The sequence below is a fragment of the Schistocerca nitens genome, chromosome 1 (genome assembly GCF_023898315.1).
Source record: "Schistocerca nitens isolate TAMUIC-IGC-003100 chromosome 1, iqSchNite1.1, whole genome shotgun sequence".
Classification (NCBI taxonomy): domain Eukaryota; kingdom Metazoa; phylum Arthropoda; class Insecta; order Orthoptera; family Acrididae; genus Schistocerca; species Schistocerca nitens.
The window spans coordinates 166,870,816-166,887,358 of NC_064614.1; the positions used below are offsets into that span (position 1 = coordinate 166,870,816).

The following is a 16,543-nucleotide window of genomic DNA, read 5'->3' on the forward strand; positions in this document are numbered from 1 at the left end:
ATTTTCTCGGCTCAGGGACTGTGTGTTGTGCTGTCTTCATCATCATTTCATCCCCATCCGGCGTGCAGGTCGCGCAATGTGGCGTCGGATGTAATGAGACTTACACCAAGACGGCCGGACCTGCCCCGCAAGGGACCTCCTGGCCAATGACGCCAAACGCTCGTTTTCATTTGTTATGGGTCTATAAGTATTTGTCGATGTCGGTTCATTATGACAAGACGTATTTGGGGTGACAGGCATTTTCAGCTAAAAATGGCGTCCAAGGCCAAAAGTGGGTAATCGTAACCTGCCAGTAAACCGAAAGTAAAGAAGTTCGTCGTGAAGATCTACAATCATCAAACCATATTACGGTGTGTGATGGAGGGTACTTCATTTACCACATTCCATTTTCCTCCCGTATCTGTTCCATTTGCGTGGAAACGTAGACCGCCGGTAGACCAACGTATGGGCTCCAAGATTTCCGATTTATCTTTGTGACCATTTTGCGATATGGTTCTGGAAGGGAGCAGCACCTTGCTTGACTATTTTTGGAACTTGTTTACTCGGAATTTTAGTGGGAAACCTCTCTGTGACACACAATGTCTGTTCTCTCACGTCTCCCGATGGAGTTTGATGAACATCTATATGAAGTTCTCGTGCTTATTAAACTAAATTATAATGAAAGACTTCTTTCTTCTGTTAATCCTATCGGGTAATAATTTAATTCTCTGGCGAGCAATTATTCGAAGATTTTGTAAGGTGCTTTTTCCTTTGTTGAATTAAATTTCTTATATAGTTTCAGTAAATCTCAGTGTGGCATCTGTCTTTACCACAACAAGTTTTATGTACGTAAAACAACTCAAGACCGAGTCCTGTAGGCATTTTACGTTTTTACTGTTTTCTGTCATCCTATTGTTTGCGAAACTTTTATTTGAACAATCATGGATGCTCCCGCCCATTTATTAGCGTCACAATACATTTATTCATGGTTCGCTGTAGTTTTTTTGTATGTTCCGTGACTCAAACGCGCGACTGCTCTTTATGATTTAGATACTGTCTGTAGGTTTAAAAATAACATATACACTCCTGGAAATGGAAAAAAGAACACATTGACACCGGTGTGTCAGACCCACCATACTTGCTCCGGACACTGCGAGAGGGCTGTACAAGCAATGATCACACGCACGGCACAGCGGACACACCAGGAACCGCGGTGTTGGCCGTCGAATGGCGCTAGCTGCGCAGCATTTGTGCACCGCCGCCGTCAGTGTCAGCCAGTTTGCCGTGGCATACGGAGCTCCATCGCAGTCTTTAACACTGGTAGCATGCCGCGACAGCGTGGACGTGAACCGTATGTGCAGTTGACGGACTTTGAGCGAGGGCGTATAGTGGGCATGCGGGAGGCCGGGTGGACGTACCGCCGAATTGCTCAACACGTGGGGCGTGAGGTCTCCACAGTACATCGATGTTGTCGCCAGTGGTCGGCGGAAGGTGCACGTGCCCGTCGACCTGGGAACGGACCGCAGCGACGCACGGATGCACGCCAAGACCGTAGGATCCTACGCAGTGCCGTAGGGGACCGCACCGCCACTTCCCAGCAAATTAGGGACACTGTTGCTCCTGGGGTATCGGCGAGGACCATTCGCAACCGTCTCCATGAAGCTGGGCTACGGTCCCGCACACCGTTAGGCCGTCTTCCGCTCACGCCCCAACATCGTGCAGCCCGCCTCCAGTGGTGTCGCGACAGGCGTGAATGGAGGGACGAATGGAGACGTGTCGTCTTCAGCGATGAGAGTCGCTTCTGCCTTGGTGCCAATGATGGTCGTATGCGTGTTTGGCGCCGCGCAGGTGAGCGCCACAATCAGGACTGCATACGACCGAGGCACACAGGGCCAACACCCGGAATCATGGTGTGGGGAGCGATCTCCTACACTGGCCGTACACCACTGGTGATCGTCGAGGGGACACTGAATAGTGCACGGTACATCGAAACCGTCATCGAACCCATCGTTCTACCATTCCTAGACCGGCAAGGGAACTTGCTGTTCCAACACGACAATGCACGTCCGCATGTATCCCGTGCCACCCAACGTGCTCTAGAAGGTGTAAGTCAACTACCCTGGCCAGCAAGATCTCCGGATCTGTCCCCCATTGAGCATGTTTGGGACTGGATGAAACGTCGTCTCACGCGGTCTGCACGTCCAGCACGAACGCTGGTCCAACTGAGGCGCCAGGTGGAAATGGCATGGCAAGCCGTTCCACAGGACTACATCCAGCATCTCTACGATCGTCTCCATGGGAGAATAGCAGCCTGCATTGCTGCGAAAGGTGGATATACACTGTACTAGTGCCGACATTGTGCATGCTCTGTTGCCTGTGTCTATGTGCCTGTGGTTCTGTCAGTGTGATCATGTGATGTATCTGACCCCAGGAATGTGTCAATAAAGTTTCCCCTTCCTGGGACAATGAATTCACGGTGTTCTTATTTCAATTTCCAGGAGTGTATTTTCCCTGTGAAAACATGACTACATACTGGCAGTTTACATAAATAGATTATTTAAAATCAAAATCCATAACTAAATTCGATAAATGTATCCTAACCACAAATATTGTACCTACTCAGTAGTATGTCTGTGGAGAAGGGGGAGTGTCGAACGAAAAATATTAATCAGGTGAACACTTTTCTTATATACAACCACCTTCAGTTCTGAAAGTAGGTTGTTAAAAATTTTTTGTTACGGTATACGTTGCTCCATTCCGTGCGAGAGTAAGATTAAGTTGCGGCTAGTAGGGGATAATTATAGTGTTGCATTTATGAATGTTACTATTGATTGTCAAATTGTGCCTAATTTCTTTCAATAAACTTTGTAAGACAGTATTTTAAAGCTGTGTCAGTGTACCTATTTTTTTTTTTTTTAAGTTTCCTACATGGAGATTGAGGGTAGCCATAAGATATTATCCTTACAGTATGCTTTTGTGCGGCGAGTACTTTGTGTCTTTATGCTGAAATGCCACAGATAATTCCTTATGGCTCCGGAAACAATGCTCATAGCACCCACGTCCCACAAGAGTGACAGCACTTGTCCTTGCGTAGCCATAGAAGAAAACGATTTATTGACATATACTCAGCACGGCTTCAGAAAATATCGTTCTTGTGAAAAACAACTAGCTCTTTATACTCATGAAGTAATGAGTGCTATCGACAGGGGATGTCAAATTGATTCTATATTTTTAGATTTCCAGAAGACTTTCGACACCGTTCCTCACAAGCGTCTTCTAATCACACTGCGTGCCTACGGAGTATCGCCTCAGTTGTGCGACTGGATTCGTGCTTTCCTGTCAAAAAGGTCACAGTTCGTAGTAATAGACGGAAAGTCGTCGAGTAAAACAGAAGTAATACCCGGCGTTCCCTAAGGAAGTGTTACAGGCCCTCTATTGTTCGTGATCTATATTAACGACACAGGAGACAATCTGAGTAGCCGTCGTAGATTGTTTGCAGACGATGCTGTCATTTACCGTCTTGTAAAGTCATCAGATGATCAAAACGACTTGAAAAATGATTTAGATAAGATATCTGTATGGTGCGAAAAGTGGCAACTGACCCTGAATAAAGAAAAGTGCGAAGTTATTCACATGAGTGCTAAAAGAAATCAGCTAAATTTCGATTGCGACTGGTCCCGGCGGAGGTTCGAGTCCTCCTTCCGGCATGGGTGTGTGTGTTTGTCCTTAGGATAATTTAGGTTAAGTAGTGTGTAAGCTTAGGGACTGATGACCTTAGCAGTTAAGTCCCATAAGATTTCACACACACACAAATTTCGATTACGCAATAAGTCACACAAATCTGAGGGCTGTAAATTCAACTAAATACTTAGGGATTACAATTACAAATAACCTAAATTGGAACGATCACATAGATAATATTGTGGGTAGAGCAAACCAAAGACTGTGATTCATTGCCAGAACACTTAGAAGGTGCAACAGGTCTACCAAAGAGACTGCTTACACTAAGCTTGCCGCCCTATTCTGGAGTACTGCTGAGCGGTGTGGGATCCGCATCAGGTGGGACTGACGGATGACATCGAGAAACTACAAACAAGGTCAGCTCGTTTTGTATTATCGCGAAATAGGGGAGATAGTGTCACAGACATGATACGTGAATTGGAGTGGCAGTCATTAAAACAAAGACGTTTTTCGTTGCGACGGGATGTTCTCATGAAATTTCAATCACCAGTTTTGTCCTCCGATTGTGAAAACATTCTGTTGGCCCCACCTACATAGGGAAAAATGATCATCACGATAAAATAAATCAGGGCTCGCACAGAAAAATTTAATTGCTCGTTTTTCCCGCGTGCCTTTCGAGAGTGGAACGGTAGAGAGACATCATGAAGGTGGTTCATTGAACCCTCTGCCAGGCACTTTATTGTGAATAGCAGAGTAATCACGTAGATGTAGATGTATCGATGGTAAACGACTGAGAGATTGTTTCTGGTGCGACCTGTTCTTGAGTAGTGCTCGAGTGTTTGGGATCCGTACCAGGTCGGATTGAAGGTTGACATCGAAGCAATTCAGAGGCGACATTTTGTAGCGGTAGGTTCGAACAATACATACGTGTTACGGAGATGCTTATGGAACTGAAATGGGAATCCCTGGAGGGAAGGCGACGTTCTTTTGGAAAACATTATTGAGAAAATTTAGAGAACCGACATTTGAAGCTAACTGTCGAACGATTCTTCTGCCGCCTACATACATTGTGCGTAAGGACCACGAAGATAAGATACGTGAAATTAGAAATAAGGAGGCGTACAGACATTAGTTTCTCCCTCGCTCTATTTGTGAGTGGAACAGGAGGGAAAATGACAAGTTGTTGTACAGGGCACCCTCCGCTACGCACCTTACGGTGGCTTGCAGAGTATCTGTGCAGTTGTAGATGCACAATGCCACTAAGGTGGAGAGCACGCATGCCACCTGGCGGGATGCGAAGAAGGCAGTTGTTCAGCTACGTCACCGAAGAGATTATACCACACTTTCGAGTTCATATCGATGCAGCGCATGCGTCAAAGCGGTTTTCATCTAAAGCAATCCACTTGGAATAGATCAAATGGTCCCAAACGATCTCGGGGGTTTGCATAGAACGGCGAATTCAATAGAATTTGTGTTGATTTACAGTTTCCCACAAGTACATCTACATCCATACTCCGAAAGCCACCTGACGGTGTGTGGCGGAGGGCACCTTGAGTACCTCTATCGGTTCTCCCTTCTATTCCAGTCTCGTATTGTTCGTGGAAAGAAAGATTGTCGGTATGCCTCTGTGTGCGCTCTAATCTCTCTGATTTTATCCTCATGGTCTCTCCATTGAGAATGACATGCTGCGTTCTGTTATCAAGGACTCTTCAATCCAATCACACAATTGGTCTGATAGTCCATATGCTATTACTTTGTTCATTAAACGACTGTGGGGAACTGTATCAAACGCCTTGCGGAAGTCAAGAAACACGGCATATATCTGGGAACCCGTGTCTATCGCCCTCTGAGTCTCGCGGACGAATAGTGCGGGCTGGGTTTCACACGATCGTCTTTTTCGAAACCCAAGCTGATTCCTACAGAGTAGATTTCTGATCTGCAGAAAAGTCATTATACTCGAACATAGTATGTTTTCCAAAATTCTACAACTGATCGACGTTAGAGATATAGGTCTATAGTACTGCACATCTGTTCGACGTCCCTTCTTGGAAACGGGAATGACCTGTGCCCTTTTCCAATCCTTTGGAACGCTACGCTCTTCTAGAGACCTACGGTACACCGCTGCAAGAAGGGGGGCTAGTTCCTTCGCGTACTCTGTGTAAAATCGAACTGGTGTCCCATCAGGTCCAGTGGCCTTTCCTCTTTTGAGCGATTTTAATTGTTTTTCTATCCCTTTGCCATCTATTTCGATATCTACCATTTTGTCATCTGTGCGACAATTTAGAGAAGGAACTACAGTGCAGTCTTCCTCGGTGGAACAGCTTTGGGAAAAGACATTTAGTATTTCTGCCTTTAGTCTGTCATCCGTTGTTTCAGTACCATTTTGGTCACAGAATGTCAGGGCGTTTTGTTTTGATCCACATACTGCTTTGACATAAGACCAAAATTTCTTAGGATTTTCTGCCAAGTCAGTACATAGAACTTTACTTTCGAATTCATTGAACACCTATCGCATAGCCCTCCTCACACTACATTTCGCTTCGCGTCATTTGTGTTTGTCTGCAAGGCTTCGGCTATGTTTATGTTTGCTGTGAAGTTCCCTTTGCTTCCATAGCAGTTTTCTATCTCGGTTGTTGTACCACGGTGGCTCTTTTCCATCTCTTACGATCTTGCTTGGCACATAGTCATCTAAAGTATATTGTACGATGGTTTTGAACTTTGTCCACTGATCCTCAACACTATCTGTACTTGAGATAAAGCTTTTGGGTTGAGCCGTTAAGTACTCTGAAATATGCTTTTTGTCACTTTTGCTAAACAGAAAAATCTTCCTACCTTCTTTAATATTTCTATTTACGGCTGACATCACCGGTGCTGTAACCGCTTTATGATCGCTGATTCCCTGTTCTGCGTTAACTGTTTCAAATAGTTCGGATCTGTTTGTCACCAGAAGGTCTAATGTGTTATCGCCACGAGTCGGTTCTCTGTTTAACTGCTCAAGGTAATTTTGAGACGAATGGAAATGAAGTCCCATGCTTCTTTACAGAGCGTATGGGAACGATGCGGGAGACCCGCACCGCCTTACTAGGCAAGGTCCTAATGGAGGTGGTTTGCCGTTGCCTTCCTCCGACCGTAATGGGGATGAATGATGATGATGAAGACGACACAACAACACCCAGTCATCTCGAGGCAGGAAAAATCCGTGACCCCGCCGGGAATCGAACCCGGGACCCCGTGCTCGGGAAGCGAGAACGCTACCGCGAGACCACGAGGGGCGGACAATTTTCAGATAATGCACTAAAAAAAAAATTCACTGGATTCTTTGTCCCTGCCACCCGTTATAAACGTTTGTAGTCTCCTAGTCTATATCTGGTAAATTAAAATCTCCACCCAAAACTATAACATCGTCGGGAAATCTACTCGAAATATTTTCCAAATTTTTCTTCAGGTGTTCTGCCACAAGAGCTGCTGAGCCAGGGGGCCTATAGAGACATCCAGTTATCATGTTTGAGTCTGCTTTAACCGTGACCTTCACCCAAATCATTTCACATTTTGGATCTCCGTCAATTTCCTTCGATACTATAGCACTTTTTATCGCTATAAACACGCCTCCCCCTTCACTGTCCAGCCTGTCTCTGCGGTATACGTAGTACCTCTGCACATAGCAAGCTGGAGCGCAGTAATGCCGTTGATGAAAAACAGACGCTATTTAAAAGACGCACCAAACCCACAGTTTTTAAGGTACGGCAATGAAATTTTGTACTATGCTTTAGAGGAAATTAACACATTTACTAGTAAGTTCCTTGGATTATGTATATTTAACGTTTTTATTACGTAATATAAAAATTTTATCTTCAAAAAATAGTATATGTAACTTTTTCTCGGAAACAATTTAAGATATTTCTACACAATTTTCTCTGTTTAATCTCTCTGCATATAGTAACCTCTTCTACATCTACATCTACATCTATACTCCGCGAGCCACCTTACGGTGTGTGGCGGAGGGTACTTATTGTACCACTATCTGATCCCCCCTTCCCTGTTCCATTCACGAATTGTGCGTGGGAAGAACGACTGCTTGTAAGTCTCCGTATTTGCTCTAATTTCTCGGATCTTTTCGTTGTGATCATTACGCGAGATATATGTGGGCGGTAGTAATATGTTGCCCATCTCTTCCCGGAATGTGCTCTCTCGTAATTTCGATAATAAACCTCTCCGTATTGCGTAACGCCTTTCTTGAAGTGTCCGCCACTGGAGCTTGTTCAGCATCTCCGTAACGCTCTCGCGCTGACTAAATGTCCCCATGACGAATCGCGCTGCTTTTCGCTGGATCATGTCTATCTCTTCTATTAATCCAACCTGGTAAGGGTCCCATACTGATGAGCAATACTCAAGAATCGGACGAACAAGCGTTTTGTAAGCTACTTCTTTCGTTGATGAGTCACATTTTCTTAGAATTCTTCCTATGAATCTCAACCTGGCGCCTGCTTTTCCCACTATTTGTTTTATGTGATCATTCCACTTCAGATCGCTCCGGATAGTAACTCCTAAGTATTTTACGGTCGTTACCGCTTCCAATGATTTACCACCTATGGCATAATCGTACTGGAATGGATTTCTGCCCCTATGTATGCGCATTATATTACATTTATCTACGTTTAGGGAAAGCTGCCAGCTGTCGCACCATTCATTAATCCTCTGCAGGTCTTCCTGGAGTACGTACGAGTCTTCTGATGTTGCTACTTTCTTGTAGACAACCGTGTCATCTGCAAATAGCCTCACGGAGCTACCGATGTTGTCAACTAAGTCATTTATGTATATTGTAAACAATAAAGGTCCTATCACGCTTCCTTGCGGTACTCCCGAAATTACCTCTACATCTGCAGATTTTGAACCGTTAAGAATGACATGTTGTGTTCTTTCTTCTAGGAAATCCTGAATCCAATCACAAACCTGGTCCGATATTCCGTAAGCACGTATTTTTTTCACTAAACGTAAGTGCGGAACCGTATCAAATGCCTTCCTGAAGTCCAGGAATACGGCATCAATCTGCTCGCCAGTGTCTACGGCACTGTGAATTTCTTGGGCAAATAGGACGAGCTGGGTTTCACATGATCTCTGTTTGCGGAATCCATGTTGGTTATGATGAAGGAGATTTGTATTATCTAAGAACGTCATAATACGAGAACACAAAACATGTTCCATTATTCTACAACAGATTGACGTAAGTGAAATAGGCCTATAATTATTCGCATCTGATTTATGACCCTTCTTGAAAATGGGAACGACCTGTGCTTTCTTCCAGTCGCTAGGTACTTTACGTTCTTCCAGAGATCTACGATAAATTGCTGATAGAAAGGGGGCAAGTTCTTTAGCATAATCACTGTAGAATCTTAAGGGTATCTCGTCTGGTCCGGATGCTTTTCCGCTACTAAGTGATAGCAGTTGTTTTTCAATTCCGATATCGTTTATTTCAATATTTTCCATTTTGGCGTCCGTGCGACGGCTGAAGTCAGGGACCGTGTTACGATTTTCCGCAGTGAAACAGTTTCGGAACACTGAATTCAGTATTTCTGCCTTTCTTCGGTCGTCCTCTGTTTCGGTGCCATCGTGGTCAACGAGTGACTGAATAGGGGATTTAGATCCGCTTACCGATTTTACATATGACCAAAACTTTTTAGGGTTCTTGTTTAGATTGTTTGCCAATGTTTTATGTTCGAATTCGTTGAATGCTTCTCTCATTGCTCTCTTTACGCTCTTTTTCGCTTCGTTCAGCTTTTCCTTATCAGCTATGATTCGACTACTCTTAAACCTATGGTGAAGCTTTCTTTGTTTCCGTAGTACCTTTCGTACATGATTGTTATACCACGGTGGATCTTTCCCCTCGCTTTGGACCTTAGTCGGTACGAACTTATCTAAGGCGTACTGGACGATGTTTCTGAATTTTTTCCATTTTTGTTCCACATCCTCTTCCTCAGAAATGAACGTTTGATGGTGGTCACTCAGATATTCTGCGATTTGTGCCCTATCACTCTTGTTAAGCAAATAGATTTTCCTTCCTTTCTTGGCATTTCTTATTACACTTGTAGTCATTGATGCAACCACTGACTTATGATCACTGATACCCTCTTCTACATTCACGGAGTCGAAAAGTTCCGGTCTATTTGTTGCTATGAGGTCTAAAACGTTAGCTTCACGAGTTGGTTCTCTAACTATCTGCTCGAAGTAATTCTCGGACAAGGCAGTCAGGATAATGTCACAAGAGTCTCTGTCCCTGGCTCCAGTTCTGATTGTGTGACTATCCCATTCTATACCTGGTAGATTGAAGTCTCCCCCTATTACAATAGTATGATCACGAAACTTCTTCACGACGTTCTGCAGGTTCTCTCTGAGGCGCTCAACTACTACGGTTGCTGATGCAGGTGGCCTATAGAAGCATCCGACTATCATATCTGACCCACCTTTGATACTTAACTTAACCCAGATTATTTCACATTCGCATTCGCTAATAACTTCACTGGATATTATTGAATTCTTTACTGCTATAAATACTCCTCCACCATTGGCGTTTATCCTATCCTTGCGGTATATATTCCATTCTGTGTCTAGGATTTCGTTACTGTTCACTTCCGGTTTTAACCAACTTTCGGTTCCTAATACTATATGCGCACTATTTCCTTCAATAAGAGATACTAATTCAGGAACCTTGCCCTGGATACTCCTGCAGTTTACCAATATTACGTTAACTTTTCCTGTTTTTGGTCTCTGAGGACGGACGTTCTTTATCAACGATGATAATGTTCTCTCTGGTAAGCCGTCAGGTATTTTATCGTTTCGCCCAAGGGGGGGTCCCTCTAACCTAAAAAACCCCCGTGTGCACGCCACACGTACTCTGCTACCCTAGTAGCTGCTTCCGGTGTGTAGTGCACGCCTGACCTGTCTAGGGGGGCCCTACAGTTCTCCACCCAATAACGGAGGTCGATGAATTTGCAACCATTATAGTCGCAGAGTCGTCTGAGCCTCTGGTTTAGACCCTCCACACGGCTCCAAACCAGAGGACCGCGATCGACTCTGGGCACTATGCTGCAGATATTAAGCTCAGCTTGCACTCCGCGTGCGATGCTGGTTGTCTTCACCAAATCAGCCAGCCGCCGGAAGGAACCAAGGATGGCCTCAGAACCCAAGCGGCAGGCGTCATTCGTTCCGACATGTGCTACTATCTGCAGCCGGTCACACCCAGTGCGTTCAATAGCTGCCGGAAGGGCCTCCTCCACATTACGGACGAGACCCCCCGGCAAGCACACCGAGTGCACACTGGCATTCTTCCCCGACCTACCCGCTATTTTCCTGAGGGGCTCCATAACCCGCCTAACGTTGGAGCTCCCTATAACTAATAGGCCCGCCCTCTGTGACTGTCGGGACCTTGCCGGAGAATCGGCCACTGGCCCAACAGGCGAGGCATCCTGTGGTGGCTCGGAAACGATGTCATCACCACTAGGAAGCACCCCGTACCTGTTGGAAAGGGGTAAGGCAGCCGCCACGCGGCCAGATCCCACCTTCGCCTTTCGGCCAGGCACGCGCGAGCCCACCACTGTCCGCCATTCACCCTGGAGTGATGGCTGACCGGTAAGATGCTCACTGCCGGAAGACGCAGCGACATCAGGGGTTCCATGTGATTCCAAGGCCATCGAAGTAGGCATAGGTCTCACCACAGTTGCCCCAACGCCACTACGAGCCGACGCCTGCGCCTCGAGCTCGATGAGCCTAACAGACAAAGCCTCCACCTGTCCCCGAAGAGTGGCCAATTCTCCTTGCGTCCGCTCACAACAACCACAGTCCCTACACATGACTATGTTTACCCTACTCTATACGGTGACAAATTCCCAAGATAATCTTCTGATGAGCTACTCTGATAATCAAGAAACACTCACTGAAATACGAGACGCGAAAACTACGCTAGGTTTTCCCAGAAAAACTATTTAAAAGCTAAGCGCAGCAAATAAGTACAAAAACACTGTTATTGAAATAAAAGGTTCTACCTAGTAAGCACTCGAACACGCAAGAAATTACAAAAATAAACTAGTAATTACACAGATAACTGAAAATAAGTCGCTGCTGTTTGTAAAATATGTAAGAAGCAAACGGTGTACTCGCCTTAGTCGTTTTTTGTCGTTTTTTGAATATGTCGAATAGAAGAATTTTAATAATATTTTAATTGCAGTTCTGTAAGTATAATGTGAAATTCATGCAAAATTCATCATCTACATATACGTGATTACACTGCTATTCACAATAAAGTGCCTGGCAGAGGGTTCAATGAACCACCTTCAAGCTGTCACTCTACCGTTCCACTCTTGAACGGCGCGCAGGAAAAACGAGCACTTAAATTTTTCTGAGCGAGCTCTGATTTCTCCTATTTTATCGTGATGATAATATCTTCCTGTGTAGGTGGATGTCAACAGAATGTTTTCGCAATCGGAGGAGGAAACTGGTGATTGAAATTTCATGAGAAGATCCCGTCGCAACGAAAAACGCTTTTGTTTTAACGATTTCCATTCCAACTCAGGTATCATGTCTGTGACACTATCTCCCCTATTTCGCGATAATACAAAACGATCTGCCCTTCTTTGAACTTTTTAGATGTCATTCGTCTGTCCTACTTCATGCGGATCCCAAATCACACAGCAATGCTCCAGAATAGGGTGGACAAGCATGGTATAAGCAGTTTTTTTTTTAGTAGACCTGTTGAACCTTTTAAGTATTCTGCCAATGTATTGCAGTCTTTGGTTTGCTCTACCCACAACATTATCTATGTGATCGCTCGTAGGTTATTTGTAATTGTAATCCGTAAGTATTTAATTGAATTTACAGCCTTCAGATTTGTGTGCCTTATCGCTTAATCGAAATTTAGCGGATTTCTTTTTCTACTCATGTGAATAACTACACACTTTTCTTTATTCAGGGTCAATTGCTACTTTTCGCACCATACGGATATCTTATCTAAATCATTTTGCAATTAGTTTTCGTCACCTGATGATTTTACAAGACGGTAAATGACAGCATCATCATCAGAAAATTTGAGAGTGCTTCTCAGATTGTGTGCTATGTCGGTAACATAGATCAGGAACAATAGAGGGCCTATAATACTTTCTTGGGGAACGCCGGATATTACTTTTGTTTTACTCGATGACTTTCCGTCTGTTACTACTAACTGTGACCTCTATGACAGGAAATCAAGAACCTAGTCGCACAGCTAGGCCGATATTGCATAGGCGCGTAGTTAGTTTAGAAGCACCATTTTGCCGCATATCTCAGCTTGAGCTCAGAATTTCAAAATTCACTCTTGAGACAAGTTTTACTGGGTTTTTAGAAATGGAAAATGGAAATGAAGTCCCATGCTTCTTTACAGAGCGTAGGGGAACGATGCGGGAAACCCGCACCGCCTTACTAGGCAAGGTCTTAATGGAGGTGGTTTGCCGTTGCCTTCCTCCGACCGTTATGGGGATGAATGATGATGATGAAGACGAGACAACAACACCCAGTCATCTCGAGGCAGGAAAAGTCCCTGACCCCGCCGGGAATCGAACCCGGGACCCCGTGCTCGGGAAGCGAGAACGCTACCGCGAGACCACGAAGGGCGGACTTTTTAGAAATAAGTGTACAAAATTTTATACTTTATGCCTTCATAGATCTTGAGGAAAAGGTATATAAACATTAGAAAAACGTCAGTTTCAGGAAATGCAATTTAAAGTTCACTCTAACATTTTTTCATGTGTCACCTCTTTAGAAGGCCCCAGATTTGTACTCAGGGTCCTGTTTCCCTTTATCGGTTCTCGTCTGGTTTTTGTTTCACCTTTTCTTTCTTGTACCAGGTCTTCAGCCGACTCTAGTTGGAAAGAGGCGCTGTAAATCTACTTTTATGAAGATCTCTTGAGTGAAATTTCCAATCTTAAAGCCTATTCTCTCTAATACCTTCATCTTCCATACGATCCCATCACTATATAGAAGAACGGCATCGTAAGTTCCTGTTGTGACAACTTTAGCAGAAGAAAACGTGCTTTTATGGCATCATTCTCGTGTGAGTAAATTTACACTCATTTGGATTATGGATTTTGCAGTGAAAACACATTTTTAGAAGTTCAGAGTCGGTCACAAACCTGTAAGTGGGCTTGATAACGTCCAGGATACTGTCTGGAAGCCTTTCGTTGTGAATGTGGGGGTTGTTATCCCTCTAAGCCTGTAGACATTTACACCATCTAATATGGCACAGATGATAAATGAGATGTGCATCTGTTGTCACCATTTGGAAATATGTAGTCTATACTGCACTCTTCATCTCACTTGTACTGGATAGGCTCTGATGGAAGAATCGAACACTAGCGTAAATCTCCTTTAGTAGCACAAGGCAAAACAAAAACTGCTTCTTCATCAAAAAAGCTCATCAAAAAAGCAGCTGGTTTGTTATTGTTTCTGAGATACGGAACAGAGTCACAGATGATATATGAAACCAAAGAGTAGGCATCAGAACCTTCCAGTAACACACGGAATCGTTGTAGGGTCGCCATGGGCGTGGCAGGAATGTCGCGTCACACACTTATTTTTCAGTGACTTCGGATGCGATTTCATCTTTGAAACTTTGGGAAATTATTGTCCACGACTTCTACTAATGAATAAAAAATAAATTGAAAATTGACGTTTTCGGTCAGTTTCATGAACTTCCCTCCTTAACGTTTTCGTGTGCTGGTGTTGCAGGTGAACCCGGGCAGCAAGGCGGCGCAGAAGGGCGTGCGCGAGGGCGACGTCATCTCGAGCATCAATGGGCAGTCTACGCGCGCCGTCTCCAACAGCGACGCGCACGCGCTGCTACGCAACGCCGGGCACACGCTGCGCCTCGGCCTCAACGAGTGAGTAAAGCGATCTTCTTCTTCTTCTCTTTCTGTCAGTCCGTCTAGTTCCAGCTACAGCTCCCACCTGGGAGATCTGGCTTACTTGCTGCGCCATAGACTGTGGTCTCAGTGGCGTAGGGATGAAAAAAACCGACCACTTAAGACCGATACTGGTATTTTTGTTCTAATTAACGTTAATTTTCGATATTTGTTGGTCTCGGTAGTAACAAGTGTTTCTCATTTTTATACTAATAACCAAGTGAAAAACCAAAATATCAGTTAGCCACAGCAGCAGTACCAAAATTTTCGCATTTCAATAAACCTTTCTTTAAAATGTAATAATTTTTATTCGTAAAATATGCAATACTTTGAAATGTTGCGTTATTACAGAAAGTGGGAAAAGCGGTTAGTGCTACTTTAATAACAATGCCGGCAGAAAAGAGCAACGATAAGAAGTGGTCGTCGCCGTACATACACCGTACTGCAGAATGGTAACAAGCTATTCCAAGGAATATTTTTTACGAAGTGATATAGCAATGCAGTACAATGCTTCATTTGCTTTAAAGGATTAAAAATTTTGGAAATTTATGGTAAGGTCTTCTGGGACCAAACGGCTGACATCATAGGTCACTAAGCTTACACACTAATTAATCTAACTTAAACTAACTTACGCTAAGGACAACGCACAAAGCCATGCCCGAGGGAGGACTCGAACCTCCGCTCTGATCGTATCACGGCGCCTCACACCGAAAGGATTAAAGATTCGTCTGCCATTTCTATAAAATAATAAAAGAGGAAGGAAATTATGGTAACAGTAATAAATTAAAGATTAACAGTAGTTCATTCATAGTTTACAATAAAAATACAAAGCAGCTGTTTTGCTGCGTGTGTCTCCATAATATGCCTTTATCTGCTTGTAACTCTTGAAAATGAATACATTAGCAATAAAAGCAGAGTTCTTCAATCTCAGGTTTTACCCTTTGGCCCTGACTATTCGTAATGCCCAAACAGTGTTATGATCCCCGATTACCACATGATTGTTGAGCAGAATTTCAAAAAATGAGAATCAATAAGAGAATACTTGTGATTTTTTTGTAGTATTCAACCGCTCATCACTTTTCGAGAAAAGCTCTCAACGGACTAAGTTTTCTTTTATTTGTCTATTTAATTTATTATTTTAATTCTATGTGTCTTGAAACTGATAGAGTTAAAGATTTTCAATCTTCTTTCGATTTCTACGTTTATTACAAGAAATAAAAAGAATAATAAAACAGAACTCGATTATTTCAGAAATCGGTTATTTTGAGCGGTCTTGACAGTCAAATGTAACTGGCGTAGGAAAAAACCGATATAACTGAAAACCGGTTGCATCAGCGATAACCGGCATCTCTACAGTGGAGCCGATATCGCCGAATTCCGCCGACGACCGACAGTCGGCCGAAGACGGCCCAAAGTTGGCCGAAGACGGCCGACCTTTTCGAGTCAGTACGGCGCCAGAGCGCGGTCACAGTGCAGCCGATCTCATCGTCCGAACGTACGGACTTCGGACTTCAATCGGTGAAATTGAGATTTTTTTTTTTCTGTGATATCCACCGATGTTGTCGCCCTCGTCTATGGACTATGAGAAACTGATAAGTTTAGTCCAGAAAAGTGAGTTTGTGCTAAAGATAAGAAAATATCACAATCTGAATATACTATAGCTGGCAATCTATGGACTGAAATAGCTGGTTTATAGGAAACCACAAGTAGGCAAAATCTTTGTCGGAAATTTTAGCCGTATTTTATAACCTCAAAAAATAATTTCTTCGAGTGAATAAAATGGCTCTGAGCACTATGGGACTTAACAGCTATGGTCATCAGTCCCCTAGAACTTAGAACTACGTAAACCTAACTAACCTAAGGACAGCACACAACACCCAGTCATCACGAGGTAGAGAAAATCCCTGACCCCGCCGGAAATCGAACCCGGAACCCGGGCGTGGGAAGCGAGAATGCTACCG

General features: G+C 44.0%; 1 protein-coding gene across 1 annotated transcript in view; it reads left to right on the forward strand.

Moving 5' to 3' along the window:
* Positions 1 to 16,543, forward strand: part of LOC126234476 (serine/arginine repetitive matrix protein 2-like) — an 894,711-nt gene that overhangs the window by 282,195 nt on the left and 595,973 nt on the right. The window contains exon 2 of the mRNA XM_049943200.1: positions 14,410 to 14,561. Coding sequence (XP_049799157.1) covers positions 14,410 to 14,561 — 152 coding nt within the window. The remainder of the gene's footprint in view (positions 1 to 14,409; positions 14,562 to 16,543) is intronic.